The sequence below is a fragment of the Phyllosticta capitalensis genome, assembly GCF_038381095.1.
Source record: "Phyllosticta capitalensis strain CBS 128856 chromosome Unknown BKA78scaffold_1, whole genome shotgun sequence".
Classification (NCBI taxonomy): domain Eukaryota; kingdom Fungi; phylum Ascomycota; class Dothideomycetes; order Botryosphaeriales; family Phyllostictaceae; genus Phyllosticta; species Phyllosticta capitalensis.
In genome coordinates this window covers 3,948,937-3,962,313 of record NW_027117439.1, presented here as the reverse complement: position 1 = coordinate 3,962,313, position 13,377 = coordinate 3,948,937, and the positions used below count along the sequence as shown (strand labels likewise).

The 13,377-nt window shown below is 42.5% G+C and overlaps 3 protein-coding genes across 3 annotated transcripts; 1 reads left to right on the top strand and 2 right to left on the bottom strand.

Annotated features, from left to right (window-relative positions):
- Nucleotides 1–1,574: 1,574 nt before the first annotated feature.
- On the top strand, nucleotides 1,575–2,119 carry BKA78DRAFT_291977 (uncharacterized protein; the record flags this gene model as incomplete). The annotated part of the gene is made up of 2 exons (XM_066885983.1): nucleotides 1,575–1,644; nucleotides 1,740–2,119. The coding sequence occupies 2 exons, from the start codon at nucleotides 1,575–1,577 to the stop codon at nucleotides 2,117–2,119; spliced, it is 450 nt and encodes a 149-aa protein (XP_066750108.1).
- A 6,886-nt stretch (nucleotides 2,120–9,005) lies between these two features.
- BKA78DRAFT_304227 (uncharacterized protein) lies at nucleotides 9,006–10,895 on the bottom strand. Its single transcript, XM_066887609.1, has 2 exons — nucleotides 10,435–10,895; nucleotides 9,006–10,372 (listed from the first exon to the last, which is right to left on the bottom strand). Exons 1-2 carry the CDS (start codon nucleotides 10,737–10,739, stop codon nucleotides 9,481–9,483), a joined length of 1,197 nt encoding a protein of 398 aa, XP_066750107.1. The 5' UTR covers nucleotides 10,740–10,895; the 3' UTR covers nucleotides 9,006–9,480.
- Nucleotides 10,896–11,936: 1,041 nt separating this feature from the next.
- Nucleotides 11,937–13,142, bottom strand: BKA78DRAFT_245143 (putative ATPase family AAA domain-containing protein 1; the record flags this gene model as incomplete). Its single annotated transcript, XM_066884099.1, has 2 exons — nucleotides 11,937–12,188; nucleotides 12,363–13,142. 2 exons carry the CDS (start codon nucleotides 13,140–13,142, stop codon nucleotides 11,937–11,939), a joined length of 1,032 nt encoding a protein of 343 aa, XP_066750106.1.
- Between the last annotated feature and the right edge of the window lie 235 nt (nucleotides 13,143–13,377).

The window sequence follows — 13,377 nt, the reverse complement described above, 5'->3', positions numbered from 1 at the left end:
GCGTCGTCCATAGCCAGAATGATAACTGCACCAGATGACCTTACCAGAGCTCAGGTCAAGGTACCGTGTCTTAGCTCTACTAGCATGGATGTTCCTGTAGCTGCGACAGGGATATTTCATCAACAGCAGGTAGATACATCCAACATCACTTCTTCGTTTGCCAATTTGTTCGCCGCTCGTTCGTGGAACAACACTCTCAACTGGTTGTTTGAAGCGCTCACTGGAAGAGCCATGCAAGTGAGTGAGCAGCTGCTGGTGAGTTGAGTAGGCCTGAATGCCCATAACTGCCTAGCTGATGAAATCAAACATGATAGACCTATAAAGTATACGAGACAAGTGCCATATCTTCTAGGTGTCCAGTGTTGGCCGGCTTTACTGGAAGTCTCCCTACATACACGTAGGTGAAAATTGAGTTTGAAAAGCCGTGCCAGCGCGTTGATACTGTGCATAGAAGTCATGCCCGTCTGAGAACCAGAGTGTAAGTGATGGGAGCTGGCGAGCTGGCGAGCTAAATGGGCCACCATGCGCAATTTTAGTCCGTGCGTCTGGGTGTCGTAAAGGGTAAGCGAAGAACAAGGGGGGCCTGGGGATTTCGCAAAGGTTGCTGTCCTCTACGCGAGAAGGTGGCGAATAAAAAAGCAGCTGAATTCTGGTACTCGCCAATCAAAATCTCTCCCCGCTGGCGCTCTCAGCAACCCGAAAAATCGACGACAAAGCTTCTCACCCAAGACGGCCTACCACGCTCAGGCAGGGGGAATGTGAGAAGTCAATTGCTATCTGCCCGCAAAAAGTCCCAACAGATGGACTTTGTCTGATATGAATGAGACATGGCACCTATGATGGGGCCACAGTCGGTACCAGCTGCGAGCGTTATCGCCCACGTTTGTTCAGTGGTCTGCTGCTGCTCATTCTGTCTGCTGCTCATCCCCAACTGAACCATAAGACTGCAATGCCTGTCCCTGGTCTTAACCGCTTATCAAGGCTTCTGCGGACCCTGCATGGGTTCGGCAATGCTAGGCTTTTGAAGCTGTCCCATTCCGCGAGCTTACATCTCACATTTGTGGTTGGTGCATTCGCAAAGGGTCTTTCGAGAGAAAGTTTCTTTCCCGACCCCCACGACCCCCAAGTGAAAGCCAACAACGTCGCTGCACATGTGAACATTCTCGAGACATAATTGATCTCTGATGCTGATCAATCATTTGGAATCCAGAGCGATGCTGTTGAGACCGGCCAGGAAGCCTTTTACAAGAAAGTCTGTGTCCCTCTGCATTCCTGCACGCTATTCCTAAGAACTGCTAGGAAGCTTTTTACAAGAGAAAGTCTGTGTCCCCCTGTATTCCCCACGCTTTAAGGATGACTCTCAGAACTCTTTTCATGGAAACACTAAAGGGCGCGTAGATAGATAGGTGGGAGAAATGGTATAAAGTATGCTTTTATGGATGCATTACCCTTTCTCTTCTTCTCTCTATTACACTCTTCCTCTACCAACACCAGAGCACATCAAATCTTCAGTACTTTACCACCCAATTCTCTTTCTTGCCAGGCTGAACCGTCCTTTTATACCAATACTCAACATGTCTCAACAAACTTCGATTAGACAATGCTTTCCGCCAAGCCGCCTGTCGCCCAGCTGCCTCGCGCCTCGTAAGTATTTCATGTCATTTGAAGAATAAGTTGGCTCAAGCCTTGAGGAGATGTCCACGATGTCCCTGACCATTCGAAAGCCTCCCTCTTGTCAGCCCATGACTGGGACGACAAGCCAGAGCCCAAAACCCCTGTAATAACACAACTCCCGACACCCGATGAGACACCAGAAAGCACACCCGAAAAAAATAGAGAGACAACACCAAAAAAGTCTCGAGAGACATCCCCAAGTCGCCAGTCTCGCCCAGCAACTACCACTACTCCTAAAAAGACCACGCCTCGCAAGAAATCGGCGAAACAGCAGCCAACACGCCAACAACGCACCCCGGCCCCTTCAAAAAACAAGTCAAGCGAAAAGCCATTTAAAATCAGCAAGCCTCGTGCCCGCAAGACGTCATCTCTTGCTGGGACCTCGACGAAACAGGACCGCGGGTCCTACATTGGGGAGCTAACAGTGTCAGGGCGCAAGAGTTAGAATATGGTGTTGCTTAATTAACAGAGAGGTGGTGCAAAGGTTTCAAGGCTTTGCACCACATAATCCGACTATCTACTATACTCTATGATATTATTATTATATCTACCTATCCTATTAATAATACCTTATTCTTATATTATACCCCCTTCTTATAGGCTAGTTCTACTTAGTCTTACTAGATATAGCTCCTCCGCTTATCCTTAGTATATTCTATAAGTTCTTTAAGCTTAGCTATAGGCTTGTAGTTATATTTAGGCTATCTAGTAGGTACTTTAGGGGTGGAATTACTAGTGGTAATTACCTGCTAGGTAGTATTGCTAGTAGTAATATTAGGTGTAGTTAGGTTATTAAGAGTGATTATAGAGTTGTTTCTTAGTAGTTCCTATATATTCCCTATATTAATAGGTATAATTTATAAGGTAGGTCTAGAGATAGTAGCTACTAGTATAGGAGTAGTCTCTTAAGTATATTTTAGTTATAGATTATTAATAGTTAGGTTGTACTTTTCAGGGTAGTTAGTATAGAACTTAGTAGTTAGGGCTAGTATATTAATAGCTACTACTAACTTCTATAATACTTTAGCTATAGCTCTACGCTTAATAAGATACTTATGTTATCTATACCTTATATTAGGTTATAAGTCTAGCACTTTAGTAACTACTATAGATAAATTATCTTTAGGTGCTTACACTATAATTAGTAGATTATTATCTTAAGGTTATATTCCTCTATTATAAGGATAGAGTAGGAAAGTGCTAAAAACTAGGTAGATCTAAAATATAGGTAGTAGTTCTAGCTTAATAGCTTGTAGGTTAACTATCTTAATAACTTAGAATAGACTAATCTACTTATTATCTAGTTTCTTAGTAGTGTGAATTATCTTAATATTCTTTATATTTAGTATAACTTAATTACCTATTTAGTAGTCTAGGGACGTGCATTAGTGCTTATTAGCTTAATTAGAATACTTCTACTAAGTAAGGACAATTTGCTCCTTATAGAACTATTTAATCTCTCTTATCTAATTAATAGTCTTAGGTATCGCAAATATTAAAATTACTTAGCTTTATATCTCTTTTAAGAGGTTTAAAGCCTATCCTAGAGTGATATCTCTTACTTGTAAAAAAAAGCATAAGCTCTATTAATACATTAATATAGTTATTAATAGTAAACTTAGTAAGTAGGAGCTTGCTCTCCTAATTGTCCTACTTAAATAATATAAAATAGTAGAGATACTGCTCTAGTTCCTAGTATAGTTATTTAGTTTAACTATCTATTTATAGGTGATAGGACAATAATAGATATATATTAATAGAGAGTATCTTATATATAGCTCCCTAGAATTTACTTATAAATTATAGACCTTAGTTAGATACTATTGTATTAGGCAGTCCTTCTTTATAGAACTATTCTCTTATAAATAGATTTGCTATAGTGCGGCTATCTATCTTATCTATTATATAGAATTGCACGTGTTTAGTAAGCTAGTTAATAATAGTTAAGATATTTTTAGAACTAGTTATATTACCTAGGGGTAGCTCTACTATAAAGTCTATAGATATATCTTTACTATAAGCTTAGGAGACTAGGAGTAGATATAGTAATCTATAATTCTATAGCTCTCTTTAAGACTTTACTTACTTGCATATAAAATAGCCTTTAAGGTAGTCTTTTACCTTATCTAGCATCTTTAGCTAGTAGTAGTTCTATTATAGAATCTTATATATATATACTACTCCTAGGTGGCTAGCTATAGGTAAGTTATAAGTATAGTATAGTAGGTACCTATATATATTATTAATATCTAGGACCTATACTTTGCTACTATAGATTAGGATGCTATCTTATTCCTTATACTCTACTAGAGTTATATTATTAAGGTATAGCTTATCCCCTCTCTTAGCCTCTAGGACTTCCTAGACTTGCTTATCCTATATATACTTCTTATTATTAAGTCTATATATATTCTAGATAACCTAGTCTATATCCTTAAGGTGTATAGTGTAGAGGTATTGTAGCTAGGGCTTGTTAGTAAGTAGGAAGTATACTATATAATTATAATTATTATACCTTAGGGAGGGTGTTAGTAGAGAGAGTATAGTCTAGTATAAGTATATTATATATATACCTATGCTAGGTGTAAGGTTGTATAGTTTTAGGATAGCTTAGGTAATAAAGTATTTATATAGTAGTAGTATATCTTAAGTATATTAAGTAAGGGTATCTAGTTTGTAGAGCTTACCTAGATTGTAGGTAATTTTAAAGTTAAACTATAAAAGGAACTTACTCTAGTAAGTATAATAATAGGAGAGCTACTTAGTTATTATAAAGTACTCTAGATTATAGTAGTTAGTAATTACCTTAATTAGTATACCTATAGTATTACCCTCTAACTTAGACCTCTATTTCTTAAAGTAGCATATAATAGCTATAAGCTCCTTGTTATAGATTTTATAATTATACTTAGCTAGACTATTCTTATAGCTAAAGTATATAATTAGGTAAAGGAGGCTATTGTTACTATACTAGAAAAGAACTCTAGCTATAATATAGTTAGATAAGTTAGTCTTAATAATAAGCTAAAGCTCTACTATAGGGTTGTAATAGTATAGAATTAGTATAGAGGTAAAGGCTTTCTTAAGCACTAGAAACACCTTGTTTACTTTATCTATCTACTTCTATAAGACTAGTTGTCCTTATATATCCTTTACCTTAGTAAGTTTATAGAGAGGGTGTACTAGTTAAGTAAAGTTACATATAATTCACTAATAGAAGTTAGAGAACCTAAGAAATAACTATATATCTTTTATACTAGTAGGTATATCCTAGTTTATAATAGCTGCTACTTTGTTAGGGTCTATATATATATAGCCTATACTACTAGAGTCTGCTACATCTATAATTAGGCCTAAGTATTTAACTAATATCACTTTAAATTTATACTTATTAATATTAAGTTGCAGGCCTATATCTATAAGATGCTAGAGAACTTTATATATATAGACTTTATATTTCTTAAGGATATTACTAAATATTAGCAAGTTATCTATGTAGATAGTAAGAAAGATATCTAGGTAATTATATATTAAGTTGTTAATATAACCTTACTAGCTTATAGGGGGGTTTACTAGTCTAAATAGTATAACTAGCTATTTAACGAGTCCCTACTATATATAGAAGGTAGTAAGCTATTTATCTCCTTCTTTAATATATAGCTTATAGAAGGCTGCTATAATGTCTAGCTTTATAAAGAAATAAGCCTTAGTAAGGTAATTAAGTGTTTCTCTAAATAGTAGTAATAGGAAACAGTTCTTAGTAGTAATATTATTTAGGTCTTAGTAGTTAATATAGAAGTAAAGGCCTCTACTAGGCTTCTTTATAAATAGTATAGGTATAGTAGTAGGAGAGGAGCTTGCGTAAATAAAGCCTTTTATAAGGTAATCTTTAAGTGTCTTAAGTAAGACCTCTAGTTCTTCCTAGGATATATTGTAGAGTAGACTAAATAGGGGTTACTTACTAGCCTTAATCTTAATTTTATAGTTATAGCTAGGATAACAAGGTGGAAGCTTATTTATATTAGCTTTATTAAATAGCTATAAGAAGTTATAATACTCTTTTAGAGTCTTCTATTTAGGATCTATCTTAGGACCTTTCTTACTATAGAGAGTAATCTTAATGTCTTATATTAAGGTGGTAAAGAACTAGACCTTCTAATAGTATTTTAGGCTTATTACTAATTAGTTAATAGCTATAGTGCTAATAGTATATAGTTAGGAGATAGTTTACTTATAGCTAATAGACTTAGCACTTATCTCTACTAGTATAAGTAGAGGGGGTCTAGCTTTATAAGCCTTATTATCCCCCCTATAGTAGAGCTTATCCTAAGTGTATATATTAATAGTGATCTTATAGCTACTATTTAACTATAAGTAGCAGTTCTTGTAAAATTAAGAGTAGAAATAAAGGAGGTTATTCTTATAATCCTTAGCTATACTATACTTTATATACTAAGCCTTTCTAAGCATTATATTATAGCTAAGGCCTAGGATAATATATACTTAAATAACCTTATAGTATGCTCCTTTAGCTAATTAGAGTTTAAATATAGTAGTAGTATTAATCTCTATACTATAACTATTAAATCTAGTAGCTGTAATAGGTTCTGTACATAAAAGAGGTAAGTTATATTATTATATAAACTCTTTATTAATAATAGTAAGAGCTTTGTTCCTAGAATTAAGTATAGTATATATAGGGATAGTATTAAAGTAAGATCTTATTATACCTATAACTAACTAATAGGACTCCTATAGTTATATAGGATAAGGGTTAGTATCTCTAATAAAACTTACTATCTTAATCTTCTCTATACTTATCTATCTTCTATTTCTTACTACTACTTCTTCTAAGCTCTTTCTTAGCTTATAGCTATAATGTTACTATAAGCTTAGACTTTTTCTAGGTTATTATTATGCTTAGGGTAAGGTTTAAGAAGATTATTAGGTATTCTATTACTATCCTCTTTAGAGTCTAGTCTGCTAATATTAAGTATGTTTATACTAAGACTATAACTATATAGGAGGATTAAAGGATAAAAGGAGCTACTATTCTTATTAGAATAGTTATCTTTCTAATAGCTAGACTTGCTATAGTTAAGGTAAGTATTCTCTTAGTAATAGTAGATTATCTCTTTCTTAGATACCTAAGGGTTATATCTAGAGTAGCTACTATAGATACCTAAGGTATATCCTCTACTATAACCTTTTATATATATGCCGCGGGTATAGAAAGTATCTATATCTATAGTAGAACTACTATTAGTAGTTATAAGAGTAATAGTAGTAGGTGTGGAGGTAGTAGTAGTATATAAGTATATTATATATATAGTATACTTATAGATAGCTTGCTCTTTATTAACTATACCCTAAATATATAAGACTATATTAGTAAAGGAGAGGTCCCTAAGCTTAGTAGTAATAGCCTTAAGATTACTATAGAGTATAGGTATAAGCTTAAACTAGAAATTATTAATTATATTATTAGGGTGCTTATTTAAGTTAGTGTAAAGATAATAGAACTTAGTAATAAATAATATAAAGTTAAGATAGCCTATCTATAGATTATAAAAGTTATAGTAGGTGGTTTAAGTAAAGTTTAGGTTACTAAAAGTACCTTTAAGAACTTTAATTAGGTTAAGCTAGTTAGTATTTAGCTTACCTAGGATCTTAACCTTTTCTTTATCTAAGAATAAGTAGATCTAGTTATATATAGCATCCTTAGTATAAGATATAATATATATTAGATGCTAGTTAGTAGTCTTATAGAAGATGCTATCTATACTTAGCTTTATCTTAATTTTACCTTTAAAATGCCTCTACTTCTTCTTGTTACTATTAAACTTATCTAGGTTAGTAAGTAGCTTATACTTCTTTAAAGAGGCTAGGCCTAGATAGTATATATATAGGTTAGAAGGAGGAGGTGCTCTAAAAGGTAAGTAGATATAGAAAGGGTTAGAGCTAGTGTTTAATAAGGGATATTAATTATTAGAAAGGTAGGTAATTATAGTGTTTACCTATAGTAGCTAGTGCTTAAGCTCTGCTATCTTATAGAGGAGGTTATTATACTCTAGGTATAGAGTATTATATTAGCTCGTGATTCCTTAAGCCTAGTTATAGGTTTTACTAAGAAACTTATAGAGGTTATAGATGTTTCTATTATCTATTATAAGCTAATTACTAAAGTTGCTAGGAGACTAGAAGATATACTCTCTAAGCTTAAGAGGACTATATATTAGAGGAGATAGTAGTAGTAGTAGATACTACTAGCTATAGCTCTTATTAGCCTATAGGTTATCTATAATAAGGTTGTATAGTTATAGAGTAGAATAGTTAGTTAGTAAGGGAGTAGGTAAGCCTTGGTTTAAAGGTTATAAGAGTAGTAGTAATAGTAAGCTTAGCTAGTTAAATTACTACTAGGTATGTTATTAGTAATGTGCGCGTCCGTCTATATAATAGGTAAAGCTGTAGAGGTGTAGATTAAGGTAATTAAGGAGTAGATAGGTAAGGCTGCTTCTACTACTTATTTGTAAGGGATGGCACCACCTAATATTAGGGTGTAAGAGTTAGAATATGGTGTTGCTTAATTAATAGAGAGGTGGTGTAAAGGTTTTAAGGCTTTGTACCATATGATCTGACTATCTACTGTGCTCTATGATGTTACTGTCACATCTGCCTATCCTATTAATAACACCTTGTCCTCACAAACAGCCGCAAATCGTGACTTGATGGAGGGTGTCCAGCAGCTCGGCAAAGAAAAGGGGGAGGCCATTGCTGCATGCAACGGCTTGCGTCAAGAGCTGGCCAACATGTCGGCGGACCACGCTCGCGAGGTCGAGTTCTGGACTCGAAAGGTGGCGGCCGTGAACAGAGAAAAGATGGAAGCCCAGTGGCGGCAGATTTGGGTCGCCAAGACAAACTCTTTCGAAGAGTTGGGTCTCGAGGGCAATTATTTGACGACGGACCTCGAGGCGACGGCGAAAAAGTTGGGTCTTTCCTTTTTGGGACTCCACAGGTCTGGAGTTCGGGACGTGGGTGTTCAGGTGGATGGCGGAAAAGACTTTTCTGCTTCTCAAAACTCTGCCCCTCAGAAAAGTTTCAAAGATACTGGTGGTTCTTCTCCAGATCAATTGGAAGATTATGGAGTCGCTTGTCGCCATTGTGACTCTCCTTTGTGTGATTTCATGTGTCTGGTATCTTTTGAGTAGGAAGAAGGGGAAAGGAATTTCTCAATGTCTCTCTCAAATGCGAAAGACTGCCAGTTTCTCACTTTCTATGAGTATACTTCTATCGGAGCCAAGGTATGATCAAAGGTTTATTAAGTTATTGCCCAAGAGCATCCTCCACAATACCTTACGCCTGTCCAGCTGTATGACTATACGTGAATTGATCTACTACAAGGTTTCAGGGCCGCTGAATGACTGCTCCTGCATACTTTGGCTCAACCTACCCATGCCTCGGGAGTCCACATGGGAACTCTCATCAGTCACGCACCCAGTTGATTGCGCCGTCAGTCAGTCATGAAGCTGGTTGCGCCGTTAGTCGCAAAGTCAGTCGCGAAGTCATCCGCTCGCGCAACAGCCGCGCAGTCACTGATCAGTCGCGCAGCCAATTGCGCAAACAATCGCTAGCTAGGTATGCAGTTGCAACTTCTAACGTCTACAGGTGTGCAAAAGGTGTGCGAGCGCGCGCAGGCTAAGCCTGAGTAGCCAAGAGGAGTCAGTGATTTAAGAAGGGGAGCCAGCTATTCAGCCACCACATGTAGCACAAAACTGCCAATACAGCACCAGACTCCAGAGTCCCTCATCACGCCATCTCTCCCTGCAATATCATTTCCGCTGCTCTCTCCGCAACTGCGTATACAGTTGCCGACAGATGCCCGCTCACCTGCCACGGCAGCACACTTGCATCGACAACGCGCACGTTACTTGTCCCGTACACCTTCAAACGCGCATCCACCACGCCGCCCACCTCGCGCGGCAGCATGGCCGTTGTTCCCGCAAAGTGCGCGTTTGGGCCGTACGACTGCGCGATGTATTTGTCGAGGATGGTGTCGTTCAGGGGAAGGGGAAGGGGTAAGGATGACGTGTTGACGAAAGCGGAGAGGGGCGCCGTGTGGAGGTATTGGGTTGCTGCGCGCACGGCCAGGCGCTGGACGTGCCGGTCGAGCGGCTGGAGGAGGTAGTTGGGGTTGATTGCTATGCTGGCGTTGCGGTGGTGGTGGCCGTCGTAGTCTGATGTGGCCGTGATGTGCACGCTGCCCCGGCCCAGCGGCCTCAGCGCCCACGAGGGCATCGTAACGACACCGCTCCCTTCCGCTGCGAATGGTGCCGTCAGAATCTCGACGACAGGGAGCGTGGCCGCGTTGCTGAACATCAGGTCCAGCTGGGCGCGCAGCAGCGTCGTTTGCGCGGCGAGCGTTGGGCCGCTGGTTGGCGGGTTGGCGGCGACGTTGAGAGAGGCGTAGTGCTGGATGGACGCCATTGCCGATGCGCGGAGCGAAGCGACGGCTGTGGCGTTGGGAATGAGGTCGCGGAGAGTGAGGTACGTCACGTATGTTGGGTAGCCATGGAAGTCGGGGGACGAGGAGGAGTTGAGCAGGAGTGACGCCGATAGCGGCACGTTGGTCTGGTCGATGAGATTGGCGCCGACGGAGGGGAGGGCGACTTTGAGGGGGATCGAGAGGGGGTTGAGGATACTGGGGGACGAGGGGTTAGACAGTCAGGGGGTGAAATAGAGCTGCTCAGGGGTTGGACATACGCGGGATCGCCAACGCCCGAATGCTCGAGCAGCGCAGGCGTGCGCAGAGCTCCCGCCGCAAGAATGACTTCTCTCCTCGCCCTCACAATCTCGACGCGTCCATCAGCCGTGATGACTTCGACGCCGCTCGCCAACGCTTCGTCATGCTCGCCCTCCCTCCACAGCACCCTCGTCGCTGTCGTATTCAACAGCACCATCAGATTCTCCCTCTCCCCCACCACCGGCCACAGATACGCCGTCGCCGCATCCGCACGCGTACTCGTCCTCGCATCCACCGTCAGCGGCCAAGTGCTAAACCCGCGCATCGCGCCACCAGCCGGATCCGCCCTCCTCTGCACCCCCAGATTCGCCCACGTCTCCTCCACCACGGCCGTCCCAGATTGGGGGAGCGGCGCCGTCTCCTGCCAGCCGACGCGCACGGGGCCGTCAGTGCCGTGGAAGGCGGCGTCGAAGGCGGCACCATTGGCGGCTTGGGATGGCGACGGCGGCTGGAAGTGCTCGGACTCGTTGTAGCAGCGGTAGACCGTCGACCAGTTCCAACCGCTGTTGTTCAGCATCGTCTCCCAGGCATCGATTTCGGCGCGCTGGGCACGGAGATAGGTCATTCCTGCAGCGGCGGCATCAGACCTGTTCAGGGGCTGGCCAAGTTACCGGACTGCAACATTTACCATTGATCGTCGACGTGCCGCCGAGCGCCCTGCCTGCATGGCACGTCTGGGTTTCATTGCGGGCAAAGCGCTGCGGCAGCGTGGCGTACGCCCAGTCCAACTCCGTTCCCAAGCCCAATCCAAAGCTCGTCGTGTTGAGCACGCGGGGGTCGCCTTGGACCGAGCCGCCTGCTTCAATCACAGCGACTCTGACGGATGCATTGGCGGAGAGGCGGTTGGCGAGGACCAGACCCGCCGTTCCACCGCCGACGATGACGAAGTCGAAGGTGTGGTTGAAAGTGGTGCTGGTTGGTGGTGAGGCTGTAGCGTATGACAGGGCTGTGCAGAGTAGCAGTAGCAGGAGTGGTGACCAAGAAGCAGACGTTTATGCGGACATTTTGGCGGATGCTTGGAGCGTTGTGGAGGACCAATGCGACCTTGGCAGGGGCAGTCGATGTTCCGATGCGAAGTATTTATTCTGAAAGACTCGATCTGTACGACCGTGGGTGTAGCTGCTGCTTCAGGCTGATTGGATCGCATGCTGATCTGAAGGATTGCGGAGAGCGGCAGTCGAATTGAATGACGTCTTGCGGGTTGCATTGCCTGTGGCTTTTGGGGCCAAAATCTTGTCAGACCAGGGCGACTGCATTGAAGTGTCAGCACAGCATATATTTACTAGAGGAGACGTACCGAGCCGAGTTCTCCCAGTCCTACAAAATGCCTGATATCACATTATGCAAAACCTTTTTGCAAAACGCCATGATGTTGTAACGTACATTAAATTGCCATGATCTATATCTCCCAAACCAATGCTCCCGAAAAAGTCTACCGCCTGTCCCAGCACGCACGCTTGCCTCACTTCCTCACTCTGACCGAGTCCTCGCCTGCAGTCCATTCGTTGGTTTGAAAACCCCATGAGCTCTTCTTCTTCTTCTTGTTTCTGTTGTCGCCAAATTGGTCGTCGAACTTGCGGATGGCGACTAGGCTCGACATGTCTTCGCTGATGCTGGCACCAATCTCTTCAAAGGCCTTTTCAAAGTGGTGCGCCTTGAGCGTGCGGCGCTCGGGGTAGAGGGAAGTAGTGGTGGGCTTGGATGAAGAGGCCGGCTTATCAGAGTCAGATGCCGTGGGTTCACTTGAAGGTTCCCCACGCGATGATTCGGAAGTAGTGTCCGAGGTGTTTTCAGAAGCTGTTGCTTCAGAGAGCTCCGCAGTGTTCGACTTGGCGTCGTTGGAAGCTGCCTTTTTCTTCTCAAGGGCAGCAATGTTCTCCTCCTTGACACAGTTGAGCGCCGCCGCAACGCAGAGGTTCTTCAAGTCGCTTCCCGAGTAGAATGGCGTGCGCTTGGCTATATCGGCAAGGTCGAGACTATCGTCAAGCTGTTCGCCCTTCAAGTGGATCTTTAAGATCGACTCGCGGTCTTTCTCTGTGGGCAAGTCAACGAGTACTCTTCTGGGAAGACGTCTCAGAACGGCATCATCCATGTCAAACGGCCGGTTGGTCGCAACCATGATGAAGACGGAGAGGTCATTCATGCCATCCCACTCCTTGAGAAATTGGTTGAGGGTGTCCTTTTGGTGCGCCTTGTGCTTGCCACCGGCCCGAGTACCAAAGAGCGAGTCTGCCTCGTCGATAAAGACAACGCACGGAGAAAGCTTGCGAGCAAGGCTGAAGACGGCGCGGACATTTTTCTCGCTCTCGCCCACCCACATTTCGTAAATCTCAGAGGCCGAGATTTGCAGGACTGTGGCGCCGGACTCCTTGGCCACTGCCTTGGCCAGCAACGTCTTGCCGGTTCCAGGAGGACCGTAGAGCAAAAGTCCGGGCATTTTGTCGTTTGCCAGGACACCGTACTTGAAAGCGTCCGGTCGCTGCATCGAGAGAGAAATCAAGGTCTTGAGAGCATCCTTGGTTTCGTCAGGCACATGAACGTCGTCGAAAGTGGTTTTGATTGCCTTGGGGTCAACGATTCCGGGGAGTAGTTTCTTTTCAGTCTTGTCCGCAGATTTGGTTACCGCGTCAAGAGTCGACTGCGTCTCAGTCTTTGGTGCGGCGTTCATGGTCTTGAAAGAAAGACGGGCTGATGCGAGAAGTCGTTCATTCATCGCCCACGAGAGCTTGACATCATCGCTGAGCCGAAGCAACAAGATTGCGAGCTGGACGACGAGGCGAGTGGCATGTTGAGTCTGGGTGGTAGCCCGGAGCAACCCTATGATGGTCTGGGCTAGTCGATGGACCTCGTGGAAGGCAAGTACGCGACGGTTGAGGTGAGGTCCCGTAAGCTCAATAGCTCTG